The sequence below is a fragment of the Etheostoma spectabile genome, chromosome 24 (genome assembly GCF_008692095.1).
Source record: "Etheostoma spectabile isolate EspeVRDwgs_2016 chromosome 24, UIUC_Espe_1.0, whole genome shotgun sequence".
NCBI classification, from domain to species: Eukaryota; Metazoa; Chordata; class Actinopteri; order Perciformes; family Percidae; genus Etheostoma; species Etheostoma spectabile.
The window spans coordinates 12304843-12329361 of NC_045756.1; the positions used below are offsets into that span (position 1 = coordinate 12304843).

General features: G+C 41.0%; 2 protein-coding genes and 1 pseudogene across 3 annotated transcripts in view; 2 read left to right on the plus strand and 1 right to left on the minus strand.

The window, feature by feature from the left end:
- stk11ip (serine/threonine kinase 11 interacting protein) overlaps window positions 1-4819 on the plus strand; it is a 29911-nt gene extending 25092 nt beyond the window's left edge. For both annotated transcript variants that reach the window (XM_032506603.1, XM_032506604.1), the window contains exons 23-26: window positions 2268-2352; window positions 3397-3479; window positions 4247-4473; window positions 4648-4819. In XM_032506603.1, coding sequence (XP_032362494.1) covers window positions 2268-2352; window positions 3397-3479; window positions 4247-4473; window positions 4648-4788 — 536 coding nt within the window. In that variant the 3' untranslated portion in view covers window positions 4789-4819. The remainder of the gene's footprint in view (window positions 1-2267; window positions 2353-3396; window positions 3480-4246; window positions 4474-4647) is intronic.
- Window positions 4820-8889: 4070 nt separating this feature from the next.
- LOC116673723 (gap junction gamma-1 protein-like) lies at window positions 8890-16983 on the plus strand (annotated as a pseudogene).
- Window positions 16984-18182: 1199 nt separating this feature from the next.
- On the minus strand, window positions 18183-21105 carry inha (inhibin subunit alpha). The gene is made up of 2 exons (XM_032505952.1): window positions 20484-21105; window positions 18183-18965 (listed from the first exon to the last, which is right to left on the minus strand). The coding sequence occupies exons 1-2, from the start codon at window positions 20776-20778 to the stop codon at window positions 18217-18219; spliced, it is 1044 nt and encodes a 347-aa protein (XP_032361843.1). The 5' UTR covers window positions 20779-21105; the 3' UTR covers window positions 18183-18216.
- Between the last annotated feature and the right edge of the window lie 3414 nt (window positions 21106-24519).

Below are 24519 nucleotides of genomic sequence, written 5' to 3' on the forward strand. Positions count from 1 at the left end.
CAACCGTGGCTTGTTAAGTATTCACCGCAGTGAAAATGTTGTATTTGGCTTCTGGCAGGTGTGAAATTCTGACTGGGCATGTAGGCCATCCTTAAACGAGTATAAACAATAATACAAATGCAGTCAAGTTAAACCAGTCAAGGTACCTCTTAGTACTCTCAATAAGATCTGTTTTTTGATCCCTGTTAATGAGTTGTAAGCATTTACGTTGATTATTCATCTCGTTTTATGTTTCCCTCTATTCATCAATTAGTGCATACACACCAATATGGAATCATTAACAAAAAGGCAACAGATAATATTGATTGACATACCACAAAAAAGGACACAGATAAGTAAAAGGAGACAGCATTGTGAAAATTAAATGATTTGAAAAAAGGAATTATAACTACATTTAATCAAAGAAGGCGAAGAGAGAATTCAGAGGGCGAGAAGAAACTAACTTTAAAAATAAACTAACTGAGGGCGTGATCTGTTTGGGTTCATCATAATCCAATCTCATACTTGTATGACTGGTTATGGAAACCCCAATACTTTTTGAGCACTGGCAGAAATACGTTGGTAGACCTGAGTTTTCAAGTGGCGGAAGTTGGCATTGACTGGTTGTTCAGATTCCTAGTCTTGTTCACTTATTTGATCAGATAGTTCCTGTTGAAATCCTTTTAAACAGACACATGTTTTTGTGAAACATGACCCATGTGACAATATATTTATGAGTAGTTGGGGTTGGGCATCGACAACCGATTCCTACTCGTTTCAAAAAGTCCGATTCCAGTAGAATCTGCTCTTTATTGGAATCATTTGGAGGATTTTGGTTCCAAACCCGATCATCACTTCCCAATTTAATATGCGCAAGTTTTGGTTTACGTAAGCAGCCAGGCGCTTGTTGTGTTGCAGCCATGGAGCGCGGTAAGCGGCGCTCTAGTGTGGCTTTATTTTACATTGAAAAAGCCCTGGACAACTGCAACCCACCATTCAATCAAAAATAAAACATTCCTCTTATTTGTGAAATAAGCACGTGACCCATTTCAAATCCACCCCTCGAAGAATCGAGAATCAATAAGAATCGGAATTGGAATCAGAATCATTAAAATCCAAATGATGCCCAACCCCATTCATGAGACTCCTCTTTTTTGTACCTCGCACCTTCTTCATTATAAGAATATTGATATGCAGGCCATCATTTTATATTCCTCCATTGTGATCCCCTCTTTCTTCCCCAGTCCTCCTCAGGGTCCCCTTTTTAAACCCTTTCAAAGTCCATCTATTCAAACTTGACTGTGAAGCCACACAGCAGACACCCTCTCTGTCCCGTATTGTTGTCACACTCGATGACACACTACAATCTGAGAACGCGAGCGTGACCCAGGCCATTGTGTTCCCAGCATTTTTCTCACCAACTGATTCTATGGGGTCGAAATCTTACACCTGCAACAAGAGACCTTTTGGCTTTCTTATCATAGTCACAATAGCAGAAGAAGAAGTCTCAGATTGAGTTTGGCTTTTGTGTTTAGCGTGAATGCGAGGGTGTGACATGTTCGGCTGTACTTTTTCTGTGTCCTTTAATACTTAGAGGAAGTGTGTTGTTTCTACATTTTCCACGTGTATAAAAACTGTTTAATCTAGTAGTCAACTATGGCTATCAAACCTATTCCAAGAAGTACATGCATCCTCGGTTTCCTTCTTTCCACTTGGTGTGAGAGTTGGAACAGTTACTCCCAGCTATTCACCTTCCCAGCTGTTTCCACAAGCTCCGAGCTGTAACACATCTTCGGTTGGCTGATGAGTTTTCACAGGTTGAATCCTCTTACTTCCTTGTTTTCTTTTGTTTTGAATTTTTTTTTTGTGTGTCTTTGGTATTGGCTGTTAAGGATCGTTATGAATAATACAAATGTAACTAGAGAAAAATAACCATACTTTTCCAAAAACCCAAGTTTACATCCTCAAATTGCTCATTTTGTTAAAAAACAAAGTCCAAAACTCAAAGAAATGCACTTTATAGTTTTTTAAAGCTTAGAAAACCAACAAATCCTTTCTTTTGAGAAGCTGGACACATCAAATGTTTACTTAAACTAACTAAATATCAAAAATGTTGCGGATAAATTACTCAGATAATCAGCTCCATCGTGCAGAGAAGCCACTGGACTTGGCTTTAGTTTCTTCCAGACGTTATTATTCTTCTAGTTATTTCTACAGGTAACTGAAGAAGGATGACTTCACAGGCAATTTTATATAATAAAAATATATTTTTATTGTCATCCCCTCAGGAATTGTGCGTGAGATGGCGCACAAATCAGAGAGCAAGCTGCAGTCCATCTCCACCACAAGACTCAACCCTCTGCACCATCTTTGGTACGCTCCACTCCAATTCCAGAGAAACTGGCAGACATCTTTGATTTCATTTGTTTATGTGCTGAAAGATGTGGTCTGCATAGTGTTGTGCACATGTGTGTGTTATTGGGAGGTGTAAGTTAAAGGCCGTTCTAACGTTCCACATTGTTGGCACATCTTTAGTTGATTACAATAGGCTTTTTTTTTAGACTTTGTTTTTTTTTTTGTAAAACTACACCACTAAATTAGCTGGTAAACCACATCTTAATTCGTAACATGTGTTGCGTTTCAAATCCTGAATCATGTGGTGTTGTTTGTTATCACCTCCGGGAGTATTTCGACACCTCTGTTTGTATGTTTTTCTCCCCGAAACAGAAGATAGTAGCCTTCTCTAGGCCTTGTGGTTATCTTATTAAACATATTATTTCAGAGGAAAAACCAAAAGAAAAATAGTTTTAAATGAGGGGGGAAAAAAGCACATGCTGTGAATAATCAAACATTCAAAGTATACAGACATAGTGTATGCCTTTGTGGCAGTTTGGACAATCTGGCAAGTCAAATAAATAGCAAATTTCCTTTTAGCTGGGATTAGGAAATGAAAAATGGAGCATTTTCTGTGACAAAGGCCAAGACTAGCCTTAATCACGAAGAGTACTATATCCAGGTACCTCCGCCTACTTACACCTCAAATCTCGATTTGTGATTGGTCCTCAAGCAAACCGCTCAATTGTCACAAGAACGGAAACATCAAAGCAAGCCCCTTCATGTGTTACGAGTCGGCTAACCACAGTCTCAGAACACACTCGCAGGGTTTTCACAGTCTAAGCTCTGTCAGCTGTTATTATGTCAATTATCCCCTTTGCTTCACAGTGACTGTGAAATTCACCCCATGATGCTGTAAGGCTTCCATCTGAGACAGCATGGCAGCACCTGTCAGCCATAAGCCACCACACTCACAACACTCTGAAAACAGCGTTTGGGCTTTATATAAAGCCGCCAGTTCATGTGTGATAGGAGATTGTTCTGCTAACATCGTGGACATGTAATGATATTGATTGCTTTTAGGCCTCTAGTGTGTGAAGACATCCAGGCAGATGTGGAGGACGGCCAGCTACAGTTTTTCTACATTCTGGCTTTTGTTCGGCAAGGTAACATTCCAATTACTTCTACATAAAAACATACACTGTAAACTTTATTATGCATTTTAGGGTCTTTACATGCCCTGCCAAACATCTCAAGATTTTATTTTCTTCAACGTAAAAAACAAAGTTATGGCAGACTGAGGAAAATATGGAAGAGAGGATGCTATTTGTGGGCAGCAGCTGATGTGAGTCCCCTGTTAAAGATCCACATCAACTACCTTTGCCATAGAACGAGGCAGAAATCTTTTTTTTTTTTTTTTTACTGAAATGAGTGACAGACGACCGCGTTGAAATGCATGTGGTCCGTATATGTGCGCCGGTGCTACGGGATGCCTCGCTGTCTGCTTCAGCAGATGCATACAAAGCCAAGGTAGCTGCAGGCTGCAAACACAGCTGTGCACGCCCGTGGAATGTCAAGTGCTTTAATTTTGAACATGCCTGGATCTGCCTTTCCCCTGTGCTTGCTCTGTTGAAGATGGACCTTTCTGACCTGAAATATAACACCAAAAAACTCATCTTTGTAGCAGAAAGGTACTTTGCAATGCTTTGTCAGTCAGTGATTCATGACCGCTCATGACCTTTAGTACTTAATCTGAAAATCAATGTTTGAAAACGGTTTCATTTTTTTATCAAAACTGTAATGCAAGAGGGCAAAGTTCTACTGATCATACTAGTGAAAGCTAGGATGATTAGTGAAAGTAGCTAGTGAAAGTTGACTAGCTAAAAGGTTTTCCTTGATGATTCAAATAATGTGAAACCGCTGATACTTTCAGAGGATATTTGGACGCCGCTGACGGTCCTGGCTACCCGGGAAACCCTGTACCTGCTCCAAGAGGATCACCAGTGGAGGAGAAGCTCAAACAGCCTGGCAGTGACTGACAACAACGAGCCGAGCAGCGGGAGCGTTGCCATTTTAGAAACGCTGCCAATCAGCTGCGTGAGCTCTGTCCACCTGTGGCCTTCAGACCAGTGCAGGATGGATATCAAGCTTTACGATGAGGTCAGTAACTCAGTATGCATGGGTGCTTTCTGGTGACTTCTACAGGATCAGGAAAAGATGCACAGTATTTTCAGAGTCTGTATTGTCGGCAGCCGTTTTGTCAAGTTGAATTTTTTTCTCGGGATTAACCGCTTTAACTTCCATCGTTTCTCCCGCTGTGTTTTGCTTCTGCAGACGGTGAAACAGGAGAAGACGTGGTGTGTGCGATCAGAGAGCACCGAGCTCCTCCAGGATCTGCTGGCCTGGGTCAGAGCACAGTGGGAGGCCATGTTCGGAGTAAAACTGCACACAAGCCTGCAAGACAAAGCAACATAATAGGGGGAGGACATGGAAAAAAACAAAAAAAACAACAACAAAAAACATTTAGTTACAGTCTGTGTGTGTTTTGTGAGCATGAATTGTTGGTACTGGGAAATGTTTAGTGAGCGTGAGTGAGTTAGTCTTTATTTTCTCTCTACACAGTCTGCACTCAGTCCGGTCCCATTACGCTCCTTGCTTTCATCGTCTTTTTAAACTTGGAAATGATTGCACTCATTCATGTGGTACACGGGCCTGTAAAAGCACTGGTTGCATAATTCTTCATTCTCCAGATACCATCCAGCATGTCCACAGCTGAAATGGAGTGTGCCTTGTTTCTTTGCCAGCTGCCATGTTTTCCTGTTGAAATGCACCTCATTTGCATGTTGTCGCGTTCCGCAATCACTGCAGCATCAAGATGAGACGGAGCCAAATTTGGGTTTTGGGAATAAAGAGGGCATTAGGTTGGGGTTGTTAGCTAAGCCTAAAATATGTCCAGCCCCACTTATTACGCTGGACGGAGTCATTCCTGGCTGTCTTAAAGTGCAGTGTGTTGTGGCATCACATGCTCAACATGAGGCCGGAGGTTGTTCTGAAAGGCCAAGGCTCAATGCCGTGTCATGGAGGGTCACCTCACACCCCAATTAGGGTCTTATGATGTCTATACACTCTGTTATGTGAGCAGAAAAAAATGATACCAGAAGTGCAAAGGTGCACAAAGTCTGTGACTGTTGCAAAGAGGAAAAGTAGCATTTAATTATCAACTAAACCCTTCAGTTTATTCAGTTTATGTATCGGTTTAAAATGTAATACAGCACCTCTGCAGCCGTGTGCATAACTGAATGTATGGAGCCACTGCGATGTGAATCTGTACATTAACAAGTATTACTTTATTTATTTTTGTTAGCATTCTTTTTCAGTATGGGTTCATGCAAAAAGTCTTTTATTTTTATATGAATATGAAGAAAAACATCTCATGTACTGTGTATAATTGAATATAAAAGTTAATGTGTTCGTTCGTGTGGTTTCTTTTTTCAGAAACTGAAAATATCTGCTCATTTATTTCTACAGCGTGACAGACACTTCCCTTTTGAACTCTACTGGCTCAACTAGAGCATGAAAAGTAAAAATGTGTCTCAAAAGGAGTCGTGCAGTGCTGTAGTTGACAAAAACAAATGTAAATTTCGACAGGTTTAATATCAACCCGCAGAAACTCGGGATTCACAAATTCTTTTTGACTTCTCCCTCAGCTCAATCATCCCATTTTGTTCATGTTTGAAGCAGCACCAGTTAAGGAATGCTCAAAAAAAGTCAAGGATGTTTAATTAGTGGATCCAACTTGAGGCCTTTTGCTTACACAGCATTATTTTTGTCACTACAACACCATCACCACCAAACGCCGCCCTAAGCGAAGCTCCATTTCAGGCCATGCTCAGCTGTGTAAAGGTATGTTAACCAATTTCACAGTGTAAATATTTCTTTAGCCACCGGTGCTGTACATGTGCTGTGCACATGCTTGTTGGAGACCTGGATCACTTTCAATTGCGCCCACGTGGCCGACATACCCCCCGATCCCCAAACCAGTAAGCAGGAGCAGGTTTACATACAAATGACTGGTGACTACTCACCCGCTTCCTTGTGCAACCTGGTTTTAATGTTCTTCATAAATCTGATTAAGACAGTAAACAACAGAACATATTGCAGTTCATTCTCTTTTTTTTTTTTTTTTTTTCCCCTTTCCATTTCTTGTCCCTGCAAAAGTAGGAAAAGGTCAGGTGCCGAGTAGGAGGAGATTTGGAGCTGATATGATCAGCTGCCTTGCCTAAAGATGCTGCACTGTGGATTCTTGTTGCCTCAGAAGTTTGAATCCCTAAAATCTCTAGGGAAAAAAAAAAAAAGGCTAAGGGTTGCTGTTGACACGTCACAGCTCTTCCACTGTGAACAAATCCAAAAGAACCAAAGGAATTACAGATACGTGCGGAGAAAATCGCCAAAGCTTGGCTTTTATATTCGAGAACTCTTGCGTTAACAGCTGCAGCTTCCCTTGTTGGGATTTTGGGATTTCATTTGCACATAAATCAACAATATATACATAAAGAGTTTGAATTGAAGCCAAAAAGTGCTCTAAAATGTTGCCATAGTTACCGTAGAAATTGATATATAAAATACAGCACATACAGTACTAATGACATTTAAGTGTTTTTCTGTGTTTGGTGGAAAGCTGGGGATTATAGAAGTGCCTAAAAGCACCATATCTTTCCACTAAAAGTAGTTTACATTAAAGAGGGCAGGTACATAAAACTGAGTTAATGGTGAAGTAAATTGTACCTCATTAATTCTATTTTATGGATCTGAAATGGCATCTGGGACCATTTTTCTCAATAACACATGGCCATATTACGCCATGCATTTCATTTTTTTTTTTTTATTACGCTTCTCCATGTGTTAATTGTCCATTTTCTGTAAATGTTTCAGAGCATTATTCATCCTGCCAGGATGCCTTTTGTTTTTGGCCTAAAATGTGGTTAAATTAATGAGCCCAGAAAGTCAGCCTTAAAAAATCCATGAGTCGTAACGATTGCACGCCATGGATTTATGTCACAAAGTTTTATGTTATGGGAGGAAATGAGCAATCTAGAATGATACTAAAACATAACCACAACATTTGTATATTTCAGTATGAAAAGGCGGTAGGCTGTGCAGATGGGCAAAAATCAAAAGTGCTCCATACCAGTGAGTCCTGCCCTCATTCAAGCAATTAATATATACACTGCAGGGGTGTAGGAAGAAATTCCAAAGTCCCAAGAGAGACTTACTCCATCCCTGGTTCCATTTTGGCTTAAATTGCATTATCCCTGTCCTTTGGCTTTTAGATATAGGGCCCTAATTGTCACATTTTACTCAACAACACTAATTCAGTGGCTTCCAATATGAAAACAATGCTAGTTCTCACAAGAATCCATGAGTGAATATTAAATCTCCCCAAAGGTGCCAAGAGAATAATTATTTTTGTCTGTGAAGATAAAAAAAGGTGCAGGTGTATGAGTTCAAGCCTCACTTAGATCAGATTTGAGAAACAGGGAGGATAGTTAGTATGAGATGAAGCTGGGCTGCAGCACGGCGATTTGGCCGGGTGCAGACATCTGGCCTGATTCGACTTCCCACAGCCTTCCTCCGAACATTTCAGGTCCTCTGGTAAATCAGGAGCACTACAGCTGCACTGTGCATGACAGCAAGAAATCTGTTGTTTTGCTGAACGCTCCAGTCAACTAAATTCTTGGATGGTGGGCCTCCTTGTCTAAAGGCTGCAGTCACGCAGTGCTCTGTCAGGCCGGTGGGCTGCCAAACTGGGCCGGTGGACAGCACGGGGTCCTCAGCAGAAAGGGAAAGGATTAGATTATGGTGTTGGTGCACTCTGTACTTTTTAGCATAACAAAAAAAAAGAAAATCAAGAATGTAAACAGTTTCTTACAACATGAAACTTCTCAGGTGGTTCCTTTGGACATGGGAGTGTTTAAAGGGGCAGTCCCATTTTATACATCAAGATCATTTTGGAGGATGTAAACAGTTTTTCCATCGAATCAATATAATGAGAAATAATACAGACACATTGCAGTCTAATGAACTGAACATTATAACCATGAAGATATAGTTCATTGCAAGACTGGACTGCAAGGTGTGCACACAGCTTGTGTATAATGAACCTAATACCAACTTTAACTGTATTTAACTGTATTCTATTGAAATTCATTTCAATAGAAGATATTTGAAAATGTTTTAGCTAGACATCATTTGACCTTTATTTAATTTTGGAGCATGTTATGTGCTAAAATAAGTAGGCCTATAGGCACTATTTGCCTTTAAAGTCTCGCAGCAGAAAGGTTATATAGTGGCGTCACTGTGCCTCATGGTAGGCCTAATTAAAAACAAGATTATCCTATAGAGTTTAATTGCTATAAATTCCCTATGAAGACCTGGGATAGCACTTGCAGTATCATAATAAAACATATAATAGAATTCCAATAGTCCTTTGTCGCGAGGGCAGAACGGTAGTCGTCTTGGATCTCAGGTTTCAGGCGAGGGGCCTCCTCTTCTTGAATGAGGCCGATTTACGTGGAGGTGGCGCGGGGGGAGGAGGAGGAGAGCAGGAGCCTGCAGGAATCAGAGATCTTTCTTTTGTCCTCTCGTTCGGGACCCCGACACATGGGGTCAACGCGGGCTGAATGGGTTCCCACTGAAAGACTGCCTCGGACTCGGACGCACGCAGACGCCGATGAGAGCGCGCGCTAATTAGGAAAACCTGGTCGAGCAATTAGCACCGAGGAGTGAAGCCGCGCATAAGGTGAGTGTTTCGGCAGCAATAGAAGTTTGTTAAAAAACAAGTTTAGTCTCTTTTCCAAGGGATTTAAACCTCGGTTGAGTTGTTTCGTCGTCCGGCTGCTGTGTTTTACAAGCAGGTTTTTAAGTCTCAATTTGTGGCTTCCACGTAACGAGTTTTGGAGTGCGCGTGCCGGAGAGCGGTGAGTCGTATGTCTTTTTTCCGTCCGTTTAAACCTCAAAGGAGAACATGAAAATATGTAACACGTTATAGAACTCACTGTTAGTTCGATTCAAAATGTCATAAGTTCATATAGAGTTTGATAAAACTTCCAAAAAATGGGCTATTTTTGACACCATATGAGATTAACAACTGCCACAGCGGAATGGCTAGCTTAAATAAAGTCACACCACAAGACTTTAGCATCGCAGGGATTTTCCTTTGTTTTCTGTTAGCTTAATTCTCATAATAGTGGTTTTGTACTTTCCAAACTTCTCGTGTCTGACTCTTTGAAATGATGGCTTGCATCTTCCAGTTCACCGGATTTTAGTTTCCCCACTGGAGCTTGGCAGAACTTTCTATTCCTCCAGGAATGCCACACTTTCCAAAACAATTCAGTCTGACTCAGCAAAGCGTGTTCATAGCCTTTAACGGTTCTTCTGAGCCTCTTTTAAAACTCTCTTTTAACTTATGTAATGCTCATGTGCAACCAAAAAGAAAATGGATAAACTCTTGCTCCTACCTGGATGTATTGCAAAGGCAGAAACATTATACTATTATAGTGACACCACATAGAGCAGTGATTGACATTTGTAGGTGCTGTATTCTTGCTCAGGCTGAATGGGAATTGCATGTGCCCTCTGTCTGCTCCCTGAACCCTAAAAATCCAGCTCTCTGCTTTTGGTTAGGCTGGAATGTCCGCTCGCCTTCGCTTTGTCCAGATCCTTTGCCCAAAAAACTCTCCAACCCCCTCCATCTCCTCCTGCAGCCCATTGACTCCTGAAGTAGAAAAGCCATTAAATCAGTTGAGCTGGGTTTAGCCCAAATGAGCAAATAAGCTACTGTTTAAAAAGCTGTCTTTGGTTAGCTGTTGACCAGGGTGGCATTGCAAAAAATGTTGCGTTTACTTGAGCTAGGAAACCAGTAAGTCTTAGTCAAATATGTTTGTTTTCCTTTGTGTCTTTATGTCTTTAGAGAGAGATGGCAGTGAAGGCATTTAACAGTTTAACATGGGGTGCTGTAAAAGTTTGAGTACGTTTGGCCCAGTGGTGTTGTCTAATGCCTATTGTTTGTAGTGTATGTGGATGGATGGATGGATAGATAGATGGTCTGGGTGTCCTCCCCCAGGGTTATTTTAAGCGTTAAAGACTTAATTTCCTGCATTCTGATACACTTTTATGCACCGATTTTTATGATGGGAATACCTTTTTTTTATATTTAGCCTATGAGGGGAAAAAAAGATGACATTCAAAACATCAAATGTATCATAGAATATAAAGCAGTAACGGGCATTCATATCAGGGACCTAAGTCTGTGTTGGTTAAGTTTGCTGTCATATTACTCGACCCTGTATTTGTGAATACAAATATATCTGAAGAAAAATTTCTATCACAAAACTATGTTGTTGCTTATCATAGCACATTTTTAGGTGGGTAGGCTATATATAAATCCCGGAGATTTCTTAGTGGGTATACTGTGTAAATCTGCGTATCACATAGACTACACCATTGATTTAGCGTGTCTACTGTGAGAGGAGGGAGGGCGGTTAAACCTTTTCCGTTAGCCCTGCACCTCTGGAAACCTTTCATGGGCCCTCAGCAGGAGCTAAACTCATCTTCCGGGCAGTAACACCTGCTGCACAGACTTCATATCACACTGAACAACCGCTAACAATCAAGTCTGAAATGACAGGAACTTTTTGGTTTTCCTGCCGAGAGTCAGTAGACTGAGGTTGTTTAGTTCTTAGCAGACACACACACCAGGGAATATATAGCCTACCACCCAGGCTGGGATGTTTGGGACCTTTCATGTGATACGCATGTTAAACTTGCAAATTTGCATAGATTAAATTTGTCCTTAAACGGTGAAATTCAGACTGTAAGAATATAGCATGAGAGCACTTCAAACCATAAAAAGACATGGACAGATGTAAACAAATGTACTGACACTGGACATTTGACTCTTATTCAGAGCTTTTTGGAGAATATAACTGCAGTGGCTCCATGTTTGATAGCCATTCAAATGCTGCAAGTCTCACCTTTTTGTGTTGGCAAGGGCAAGTAATATCCAGTAAGTGTATATTTTCCACGTGTATTAAGGTGACTGAAGGGTAGTGATAAGTATGTTTTAAAGGTTGATAAGATGGCCCAAACTGAGATTGAACTGCTTCAGAGGTCAAATTCAAACACCAGCCTTTTGGCAGTATGTTCATTTTTTATTATACTGATATTAGATGAGCATTAGTGGTTAGGCTGCTGTGCATTCATAAGATTCAGAAGATGCTTTTGGTCCTCGGAGCACCAAGAGGGCTGAAAGCAACTCTCAAGAGTTTTGGTGCTGGTAACTGGGACAGATGATGTTTAAAGGGACAATCTGTCTCACTGAATGTCAAAGGCTTTACAATGTTAGCACTGACTTTGTAGCTGTGAGAAACCAACACATATATGGGTTTACATTCCTCTAGTGAAACCCCATGTCATTTAGGTGGGGTTTGTAATTGTATGGTGGGGTAAAACAGACGTCACATCGCAGCTGTTCTTGTTCCCATCCCAGGCTTTCTGTCAGGGTCACAAAGTTCTGTTTTTTCAAACATTTAACCATTCCCACCACCAAGACTCAACAGTTACATGTAGGTACAGGAGGATGGTTCTTTGGAGATAATGACTCCTGTAGTAAGAAATGTTTTTATTTTTTTTTAAATTTTTTTTTTTTGAAACTTTAGTTCTGTTTTTGAACTTTTAGATCTGAGAAGTGTTTCAAAGCCTTTAATTTTGACTGCCTGGATCGTGCCAAGACAGACCAACTTCTAACATGTTTCCATAGCTTTGGTATAGCTGGTGAGTCTTAACATGAAGTTTTCTGTTTTAGTAGAATATTTTTCTGGTCAGGTTCAAGCAAGTCAGCCTTACCAAGTCAAGAAGGAGCCAGTACGGAGAAGGGATTTCGCAAAGGAATAGATGAGTAACCTGGCGAGGGAGGGCTTGAGGATGAGGAGACGTTTCTACAGATGCTTGTAGCTAAAGCCTTGTCCTGTTCCAATGAGTCATGACATGCTGGTTGTTTTCTTTGATACGCCCTGTTTTTCTTAAGTAGAGAAGGTAGGTCCAAGGCTCAAGATCCTAACGGTTCTTAAGGGCTTTAGTTTGTCCAGCTCTGTTTGTGTTGGTGTTATTCAAATGGCGTTAATCATTTAAATGTTTTCTTATGGCCCTTTTGGTTCAGAAATAGACCCATCCGAATATTTAACCAAACGGGTTCTAGATACCTTTTTAACGTTTTGTGCTGTGTATAATGTATAACATTAATTTTCAGGGCTAAAATAGACTTCCAGGCACCTTTTCATTTTGTTTTTGAGAACCTAATCTTATTTTGAAAAGATTACAAGCTACCAGACATGGTCTGAATTCAGATTTTTGTTTTGTTTTCACTGCTACTCAAACCTTTCTGTAAATGCTAAGTGATCCACAAAAAAGACAAAATGCCTAATAACTGAACTGAAAAAGGACTCTGCCATGTTAAGGTATCAAGTTGTGGCTTTAAAGAATTTAAAGGGACAACTACTGACATTGTGGCAGGAAATAAATTCCTAACCCCATGCTCTGCTTTAGTATTATAATTCCTGCAGTCTAAAGCCACAGCAGGTCTCCTCACAGCTAGCTGCAACATGCCAGCCAACACTTTGATGTTTGATTAAGATTAGCATGTCAGGGAGCTGTAAGAATGTGGGTTTACCACGAGTACACTCTGACCAACAGGACTGATTCCCAGGTTGTTGTGTAGTTTCCACATGGATACCTGCGTGTAGGCCTGCACGATTAATAGTTATAAAATCGCGATCTCAATTCACCCTGTTCATGATCTTCTTTTTTAAATGTCTTTTGTTTCTTTAATTTTTATGAGTCGACTGCATCACAAACACTACTACTTCTAGTTATAAACGGACTGTATAAAAGCGTTCTCAAGCGCCGCAATGCTCTCCCTTCTCTCCCTACTCTATGGTTACAGGCATGGGGTGATGTGCAGTGTGCTATTGGTAAAATACTGCCAATTTGTTTTGTCATAGTTCATGTGTGCAATAAACATTACACTTTGTGAGGAAAGAAATCGTGGCAGAGAATTGTGTTATCAGTTCTAAGCTAAAAAATGTTGATGATTTTCCCCGAATCGTGCAGGCCTACCTGCATGTGGCTGTTTTTTATTTCTTAGCTGCATTTGAGGTCTACATAAAATACTTAAACGCCAGTGTTTGCACTTGCATTCTTTAATCACTGTGTGGTAGAGTAATACATGTGTACACTTTAATTAATCAGGTGATAAGCATTTGAGTAATGCTTCAAGGCTTTCAAAGTAAATTGCCAAAAGACCCATTTTCATTACGGAATAATAAGCAGATTGTTTTCTTGATTTAATAATTTGGTCTTGTTTTGCCCAACCAACAGTCCAAAAGCTAGAGATATTGAGTTTAACATTGCAGGAAACTAAAACTCGGAAAATATTCACATGTGAGGGGCTAGAAATTAGAATAATTTTCTGTTGACTAAGTGATGAATCAACTGCTTGCTTCAGCTTTAATATCAAATTTGCTACTTATAGTTGCTTTTCTTGTCAGATCATTCTAGTTAGCACAGTGAGATTAAAAGAAAACATGTTTGTGCAAAAACCCCATGTTTGCAATAAGAGGCTACTATGGGTCAACAAAACTGCTCATTACAATCCGTGTTCTTTCTGTCCTTTTTTTTTTTTTTTTTCCTCCTCACCCAGAGCTCATTTAGCTCCCCGGTCACCTTGGCACCATGAGTTGGAGTTTCCTAACTCGTCTGCTGGATGAGATCTCCAACCACTCCACCTTCGTGGGGAAGATCTGGCTGACGGTGCTCATCATCTTCCGCATTGTTCTGACAGCCGTCGGCGGGGAAACATCTACTACGATGAACAGAGTAAATTTATCTGCAACACGCAGCAACCTGGGTGTGAGAACGTGTGCTACGACGCGTTTGCTCCGCTCTCACATGTACGATTCTGGATCTTTCAGGTGAGCTGCAACAGTCAATGTATCTACAGTCACAATTTAAACTTTATGCTTCTGGATAGTTGAGTCTAGCAGGATGTGTCCCAACATGTACACGCTTTTGTCCAGGTGATCTTAATCACAACCCCCACCATTATGTACCTGGGCTTTGCCATGCACAAGATTGCTCGCATGGAGGACAGCGAGTACCGGCCCGTCCGGAGCCCCAAGAAAAGGATGCCCATCGTCAGCCGCGGGGCAGTGCGAGATTACGAGGAAGCCGAGGACAATGGAGAAGAAGACCCCATGATAGCTGAAGAGATTGAACAAGACAAGCCTAACAAAGAAGAAAAAAGTAAGTAGGAGATTTGAACAGAAATATATATATAGCAATCACAAGCAGTTAAATAGTCTGTCCCAATATGTTTTACCCCCTTATCATGCTTTCTATATGAAATTCTAATCAGTGTTTTTATTTTTTTATTTTGAAGGCGCGGAGAAGAAGCATGACGGTCGTCGGCGGATCCTGCGCGACGGCCTGATGAAAGTCTACGTGTGCCAACTGCTGTGGCGCTCCTCCTTTGAGGTTGCCTTCCTTTTCGGCCAGTACATCCTCTACGGCTTTGAGGTGATACCCTCCTACGTCTGCACTCGCTCGCCGTGCCCGCACACCGTGGACTGCTTTGTGTCCCGCCCCACGGAGAAGACCATTTTCCTGCTGGTGATGTATGTCGTGTCTTTCCTATGCCTGCTCCTCACCTCTTTGAAATCATCCATTTGGGCGTGGGTGGCATCCGCGACACCTTCCGTAAGCGGGCCATGCTTGGCTCACGTGCCCCCCTTCCATCCTCCTCGCGTGCCATTCCCACAGCTCCGCTCGGATACCACGCCACCGTCAGGAAGGAGAAACTGAAAGGAGACCTGAGGGACTCGCCAATGGGTGACTCCGGGCGGGAGAGTTTCGGGGACGAGGGGCCGTCGTCCAAAGAGCTGGAGCGGTTGAGGAGGCACCTGAAGCTGGCCCAGCAGCACCTGGACCTGGCCTACCAGGTCGATGAGGAAAGCCCTTCGCGAAGCAACAGCCCCGAGGTCAACACGGCTGCACAGACAGCCGCCGAGCAGAATCGCCTCAACTTTGCCCAGGAAAAGCAGGGGGAGGCGAGCGAGAAAGGTAATGAACACGCTGCTAGAATATGCCTTAACTGGTTAAAATTGTTATTTCTAAGAATACATCTTTACAGGCAGTTTTTATTTAGACACATCGCAACAGGACTGTCTTTATTGATTCCATTGCAACATTTTGAGACCATTGAACCAAGGCCTTCAACCTTTTTAAGTAAAAGAAGCATTAAGGCGATAATCCCCAAAAAATATCCACTAATTCATGCCTCTAAACTTTCCATGTTTTTATAGAACTGAAAATGAAAAACTTTAAAATAACCATTAGTTATAGCTCTAAACTTTATGCTATAAGTATTCCTAACTTATAAAAAATACTTTTTGTACGGGTAATTTTCTGAACTACGAATCAGTTTAAATCCATCAATTGTCAAATAATTGCAGATCATTTTCTGTTGATTGACAGATGTTTTAGCTCTGTTGTAAACATAGCTACCTGTCATTTATTTAAAGCGTGACTTTAAGTCAGCAAAACATCATGTTGCCCAAGAACCTTCTAAAAAACAGTCTAGGTTTCAAGTGAACAAACATGCTGAATATTCCTCTGTTTCGTCTGGTCTTCTCCTAGGAATACATGCCTGAGCGTGCTTCCTGCCTCAAACGTCTGTTCTTCCATTCCTACTGGCCTTAAACACATGGAGGAAGCACATATCAGAGTGCAGTCAGACCACTGAGGGAGACCACAGCGTGTGTGTGTGGTGTGGTGTGTGTGTGTGGATGAGAGAAATATGCCTTTCAGTATTAGGGGTCAGTCAGAAAGGGGGGGGAAAAAAAGAGAAAAAATGCTGACCAAGCTGTGTTGTGACAAATGGTTCATCTTCAGGACTCTAAACTTGAAAGCCTGCCACATCTCGAGTTTCTGCATGCTGACCTCCTTCCAAACCTAGACTGTGCCTTGGGCTAAAACCTTGTCTACACCCTGTTCTTTCGCCTACTCTTGTGTTTTTGTGACCATGCAATAAGTCCATTTCAGACCTTGTAAGGATCATCCAAAGCTTTAAAGTCCTCTGGCCAAGTGTACTTTTGTTGTCTCCCTCACAAAAGAGGCTCTATTTATGAAATGTCGCCTCAATCTCCAACAACACAGCCTTTGTTTGTGTCATTTCTGGAGCGTGTGCAGCAACGAGGGCGGCTTAACCTGCGCTAGATGAGTCATGTTTAATTTAAACAGATTAATGTTAGGGATTATTGGTGTTTATCAGCCACAAGCCACACCATTTGACAGAATTTTGAAGCCTGTATATTTACTCCAATCAGCCAAAATGTTTACCTGGGAAATGCTTGAATCCTTTAACGACAGGAAATGTTCCTAAGAATCATTTTTTTTTGTACAATCAATTCATTTAAAATACTTATTTTTTACCAGATCCTAACTAATATTTACTTTTGTCTAGAAGGACGTAATGGCATCACAAACGCCAGCTATTTCACACGCTCTTAGATGTCAGTAAATCCCTTATTTCCTACCTAAATGATGTACTATTTAAAAAAAAAAAAAATGTTCGTCACTGCAGACTTTAAAGAATAATTTTGACATTTTGTGGGGTTTTTTTGAACAGCTGGAAACATCTGTCTTTTGAGCTACCGTCAACAATGAAATTCTATCCTTTTTAAAAATTTACATTCTTCTTTGGTGAGACATATTTTCCATCGTTGACATGCAACTACCCCGCCGTTGTGCTGAAACATGGATGCTTTCATCTATCATGGAAAAAACACAACCCAGCTGAGGAAAGGATGACAGTTGGCTGCTGACGCACAGCTCTGTGCCGTGTAAACACGCATAATCTACAATTCATCGAGTCTTTTGATCAATAGCTTTCAGTGTTCATACAGAGTTCATACTTTTTCATAACCTGTCAGTTAGATTAATGATCTTTGGTTGAAATAATGAAACTACAGATTGCCAAAGAGTTGTTTGATGCTGTATTTTTGTAATCATCTCACTTCCACTTTTGCTACTTAATGCAAGGTACGACATTCCATTTTGAATATGGTATTTCTTCAATGGTTTATACTTTTTTTTTTTTGTATTGCCAGTTTTGTAGTTTTTGTAACTGTAGAGATTATTTTGTCGTCAGAGTAAATAAATAAATATATTTGAACAGTATTTCATGGGCTTGACTCCTGTGGTAAAGTTGCAGCACATACATTTTTGTGTTTATAACCAAAGTTATGAATTGGGGAGCTTACAGAACACAAGAGTTCCATGTTCAAATCAATTATTTAATATTGTAGTTAAAAGCAGTCACAGTATATGATGATATATGATGGCATTGATAACTGATGCAGTGGGAATGTAGTATTACACTGCCCTCTAAAGGTCAGAATCACAACACCCCAAGGCTTGGCCTTGTAGTTTTTTTTTTTTTTTTTTTACTTTTATTTAGCTACAATTTGTATGTGATTAGCCAGTGGCATTTAAAAGCAGAGCTTTCAAGGTTATATTCACACACAACACTTTATAATGTACTTAAAGTTTTATCTGTTTTATGTGCTCAGATTTTAAAATCCTCAAATCTTAAATATAATTTCATTTAAGCATTAACTTGCTGTGGACCGTTTTCAGAGGGACTAATTCTTTGATAGCAATAAGTTAAATTAAAGGCAGAAATCTCAAAAACCTGAGCACATAAAACCAGAAATTACCCCTCTGCGAGATAGCACATAAGTAAACAAATGTCTGGAATTTAGGGAACAGGCTACTTTTAAGCTAAAATGTTCAGATACAAGAACACTCTTCAGGTATAATGTTGGGCAAGGTCTCATGCTTGAACGAGTACCAGCCGTCAGATGTCGTGGTGATCCTCAGGGACTTCATGGTCCCTGGGACCGGAGCGCAGCACTGTGTGATCCCCAGCATGGCGGAGGTTCGATCCCAGGCTGAGCAGTTCCCATGACAGTAGTAGAAAGTCAGCAGCTTTGGATGGACGATCCAGTTGTCCCAGCCCAGCTCCTCGAAGCTGATCTCAATCTCTGCTCTGTGGCAGTCGTCGTGCAGAGGTCTCTCCTGAGAGGGCCGCCGGAGCAGGTCGATGGCAGAAGGAGACCAGGGAATGGTCACTGGTGCATGGCGGGGGGAGCGGACAGGACCACGAGGCTGAGTGTGGAGATGAAGAAAGGGCGTCTTGTCTGGTTCGTTGGTGTGGCACTGACAGGCGGGACAGCGGACCTGGAGCAGAAAAGGGCCCTCGCACAGAGAGGCAAAAAGGGTTTGATCCAGGTAGTAGGTGGTCCATCCATCTGGGCTCGTCTTTGACGGATCCTCTGCCGCCCGAAGAAGCTGCTGTCCTGAAGTGAGAATGAACAGCTGGGCGGAGGAGTTGGCCGAGGCTCCTTTGCCTGCATAGAACCAGAAGTGGGCAGATGTGACTAGGGTCTCGTGGTTGTTCATGGAGGGCTGGAAGTAATATGTGAAGTGGCTGTTGGAGGTTTTTCCAGGAGCTGAGTCAGGTCTGGCACAGGATGAGTCTGCCAAAGTGATATAAGAGAGCAGTAAGCGATGTTTATTGCTTTTTATAGTGGGCAATTTGGGGCTTCCTCAGGGTCCTGCTGTTATCTAGAGCAGTGATTCCCAAAGTGGGCGTCGGGACCCACAGGGGGGTCGCGAGCCAGAGAGGGGGGGGAGGTCGCAAGTTGATTTCCAGAAATAAAATAAATATTTAAAAATGATTAGAAATAGAATATGTTACCCATGATTTTAACACAAGATAAAACTAGTGGCAAAATTTAAAATAAAACCAAGCAAAATAAATAAAAAGGGAACAGCTCTTTTAATTTTCTTGGACCACTCTGACCCCTGAGATCATTGCGACATTCATTTTGTGTTGTCAATATGCTCGTGTTTGGTTACGCCTGGTTGCGCGAAATGTTTATATAGGTTTATAGTGGGGGGGGGGGCTGAAAGTTTTGGGAACCCCTGATCTAGAGGAGGCTCCAGTGTCTACGGCTTCTTTTAGATAACACCCAGCACTATACATTTTAATGAGATTTACAAACAAATTATAATCACCCATAAAATCTGTTTTTTGCTGAACTCCAGAGGTTTAACTTCTGCCGCAGTTACGTACTAGCCTGGTCCTACCAGAGTCTGGTACATTTAATTTGTACAGTCTGGCCTCTCTCCATTGACGAGCACAAGCTCAACGTCATCGTTCTCAGCCCTCCCTCAAGATCCGTGAATATACTGCAAACCCACGCCTGGTACTGAAGGAAACTGAAAATTGAGCGGAAGTACGTAGGAGGGCGGAGCCAGGTTAGTTATGTACAGCTGTTCTCTTACATGTATGTCCAGGACACTGTGACATCAGGTCAGTGGAACAGACTAATAACCAGAGAGGGCCATCAAACTGCATTTCAGCCTGGTGTTAAGTTGCTCTTTAAAGCACATTTAACACAAACACTTAACAAACAGGGTCTTTAAGTTAAGGCCACTTCAATTGTTTCTATGATCTGGAAGGACACCTGCTTACACCAACTTAGAGCATATTAATATACAGTGTAAGTATTTGAATTTATTTGTTTCACATCTGCAGCTTGCATATAGTGTTTTTACGGCAATATGAAATAATGGGGATTTCAACATTAAGATAAGCAAAGCAATGGCTATGCGGAATATATGACAATTAAGTCTAGGCAGTGTGGTTCAAAGAAAGAACAAACATTTTCTGCAAATTTAGAGAAAACTAAATATTTAAGATTTATTTTCACATGAATGGGCAGTTTAGTTGTGCAGTTGCAAGAGAAATATGATACATTGGTGCTATATTGGAATGTGTTTGTCCATTATATTCTTTTGAATATCTGGGTATGTATAGTTTGAGTCTTTAAAAAATCTGACTCTCCCACAGAAAACCAAATGTTTCCTGTTATAGGACAAAAACACACTTTCTCTTTTGAATTAAGGAAGCTGTGCACATAGATAAGGGGAACTGAGTTTTAGAGGTTTAATTCAGGTAAAACAACAACAACAACAACAAAGCTTCTCACCAGAGCTGGGAAAGAGAATAATTTGAGATGTTTCTTTGGTCGGACTGGTTTGATGGTTGACCCACGCTGTCCTGCTTGTCCTGGGGGCCCTCAGGGTTGCACGCCTTGCTTCTGGCTGGGCCGTGTCCCTATCAGGACCACGCACTAGAGGAGGCTCCTCCAGACCGAGGCCCTCCAGAACCCGCTCTCTGAACCAGGACAACACCGCTTCCCGGGCCAGCTCCTCTCCGCTGCAGGCTTGTGTCAGCACGTGGATCCACAGAGGTCCCAGGATAAAGAGAGCACAGGACACCATGACCGCACTGTTTACTGACAACCACTTGACTTGACACTTTTGGGTGCAAAATACCTTCCACGCGTAGCAAATAAAACTGGTTCCGATTTTCTACAAATATAGAGGTCCAATTAGCCCCAGAAAATTCAATTTTTTTCTGTGACTTTCTTTATTCTCACACGTATTAGTCTGGCTCTGCCGCTATCTGGGTCTGAGGTAAGTCTGCAAGCCAAAGCTATTAGTTGCCAACACACAAACGGAAGATAGCAAAGAATGGCCTTGACGGTTGGGATGTTGCATTATCTCTTTGTGTGGCTGGTTCACCCAGCATCAAGGGAATGTGTCTGCATGTTTTATTTTCTTCTTTTGTTTCCTGTGGAGTTGCTTTTCGTCGGCATATATTTGACTTTTTTCATACAGTACGTAGAGAGGTTTTATATATTCTACTTTATTGCTAAGTCTTCACGGGTATTTTGCTTTTACGTGAAAATTATGACATACCTAAACCACACGTGTTGAACCCGGCCCCTTGCACATTTAGTTCCAGGCCGCTTATCAATTTAGGTTAACAATCGACTTTGGGCGGCCTTGTTGTGCGCCAAACCAAAATCAAGGGAAAATGTTTTTAAAACTGTATCTGACATTTAGAGCACAATTTTGGCAGCTTTGTCGACTTTGAGACTCATAAACTCCCCCAGAAGCAGAGAGAGAGTTCATATTCAATTAATTGAATTAAGTGAATTAATAATTGGGCACCTGAGTAGCTTAACTGGTGGAGAGCGCACCCGTATAAAGAGGCTTAGTCCTTGGCGCAGCGGCCGCGGGTTCAACTCCAACCTGTGGCCCATTGCGGCATGTCATTCCCCCTCTTTCTCCCCTTTCAAGTCTAAGCCGGCCGGATATAAAGAAAGCCACTAAAAAGTTAGTAAAAAATCAAAAATTATGAAAAGTGCTACAAAAATGTAGATGTAAATGTATACAAAACGCAACAAGCAGTACTACAGTCAAAGATATATGAATTATATATATTAGATGTATTAGATATATGACAAAAGCATGTCAATGAACTTTACATGTCTGGCCCTTCATGTGATTCTCTTTTTCAAGTGTGGCCCTTAGAAATTGAGTTTGGCCCCTCTGCACTAAACTAATGTAGCATACAGTACGTAATCCTGATTATATTAAATAACACATCTTCTGTTTTTTTATTATCACCTGCAGTATGTGGAAAATAATTGCTTACTGTAATTATACCAAAAACAAGTTTTGCAGTAAAATAAAAGATATCTTTATGTTTGTAGCCTTGTAGACCAACCTTCCTCATTAAAACATGAATGGGTGCCCTTTATTGCCGAAGTGATTATCGTGCACACGTTGACTCCATCGTAGCGGGCCTATCTAACACTGACACACACACACACCTGTTTTCCCACTAAACAAAAAGTCTCTGTAAGGCAAAGCTTTCGTCTTTATCGGACTGGCCTTGAACCCGTCTCCGAGAACTGTTTTTTTTGTGTGTGTTTCTGTGGGCTTACTAGGACATTTTATCAGCTGTTCAACAGGCCAAAGACCAGATGTTCACCAAAGCTTTGTTTTGAGCTAACCAGTTGTCTTTAGAGTTAACCAATGTTCAATCAAGGTCAGTCAAGAATGGAATTTCACACTCAAGATGTTGTTAAAAATACTAATTATTACAAATGATTTGGTGAAACTCAAATAGACTAGGTAATGATACACTACATACAATTAGTTGCATAAAAAACTGGACCTACAATAACATGTAAGGCGGCCTAAAGCTTTCATACATTTTTAGTGCTAAGCTAAGCTATTAAAATAATAATTGTTGTCATGATTTTATAAATCATCTTTTAATCTTAAACATACATGTGGCACAGTGAATTTTGGACTGTTATCTGTGAGTGGCTACCTTAGTGACTAGCCTACCTATCATTATATTTGCTAATAATATGTTCATGATCATGTTAAGACATTTTAAACCCCATATGTTGAAGATCTCTGGTTTATGACTTTTGATCAGTGAGACTATAAATTGTTAAATAGCGGCCACTGTGGTCACACGTAGTAATTACAGATAAGTGGCACTTTGACGTGTCACAGCTTCTTGTATATATATTTTTTGTAATTTTTTGTATTGTATATTAAAGTTTTAAATCCCATCAAGTTTGGTTGTTCATTAATTCCTGATAATATATAATAATTCATTCCTGCTCATGCACAGACAGTTTAAAGTAATAATAAAATTGGTGTAATGGTTGTTAAAGTTTTTTAAAGGTTAGGGGAATGTAAAAAAGAACGTTAGGGGAACGTTCTCTAACAGTTGTAACGTTAGGGGAACGTTCTCTAAAGATTGAAACGTTAGGGAAACGTTAGGGGAACATTCTGAGACCGTTCAATGTAACCAAAGAGTAACGTTCCCAGAACGTTAAACCAACTTTCTTATGCAACCAAAACCTTACCAAACCTAACCTTCAGGGAACGTTCAACCAAAAACGCACGTTTCCAGAACGTTCTAGAAACCAAAAAATTGCTAGCTGGGGAACAGGCAAACGTGATAATAATAAAAAAGAATAAAAGCTCAATTAAATTTAGCAAAGCCGGTTTCAAGGTTCTGATATTGTTCATACTGGCTCAGTGCCGTGGCTTTTTTGTTTCTTCATCATTATCGATGTCATTAGCAACACCTGCGCAAACCGCCAGGCAACGACAAGCTCTCCTGGTGAGTTAGCTACACACTTTGCTTTGGGTTAACCTTAACAAATGTCTGTTTGTGGCATGCTGCAACGTAACGTTAGCCTGGCTGTAACACAGCAAACAAGAGAGGTGTCAAAAAGTCAGCACACTGACGCAGTAACGTCTATTACACAGCAATGTCTCTAGCTAGCTAAACTTTGCTAATGTTAGCTTAGCAACAAAAAAACTAAATTATCTCTATCATTAATGAATTATTAATTACTAAATTGCCTACTTCCCATGAAATCTTTCCCAGCCGATTCCCCAATTAAATATTTCATCAATTTTATATTAATTCTTATTTCTTCATCATACCTGTTGTAATATGTTTGTTTCCGGTTTATTACAATATCCTGTTCCGTCTACTAGGGTGCTAGCTAGGGTGCTTGCCATAGACAGTTAAAGAAAGTGGTGCTTGCCTATTCTATGGAGCGTTTGATTTAAGCTGTAGCCTGTGCTCCTGCTTTTTGAATACAAAGGTGTCTTGCTGTGTCAAGCAGGTCCCAGTATCCCTGCCAGCTTTTGTGCATGACAGTTTTACTGTAACCTCAACGCCTGTCTGTTTAAATAATAGTTTTAGCCAATATGTCTGGCCTTTCATTTCCTTCCACTCATACATGAGCAGGAACCCAAATAAAGAAGATGTCAAATCCCCAGTGTAGCCTGAGTAGCACAGGAAAAATGGCATACACAATATCTTGCCTGCGTGACGACTTACCAGACTTTGACTGTGCTGAGAAACTATCAGAAGTGATTACAACACTGGGGCTGGTTATTTTTTTCTTCCACCCCACATTGTAATGCTAACAATATTCCAAGTAGGCTACACCAGCTATGCACACTGAAAGGTGGTCTGAAACGCTCTTTTTCACTGCATCAGTACGTCACTACAACATAATGAGGGATGAAGAATGCAGCACCTGTGTGCCCCAGTCTCTGCTTTTTTTGAGCCTGAATATCTTGTTTTGTACTATTATCTGCTTGGGTAGCAGTTTAGGTTTCTCTTTACAT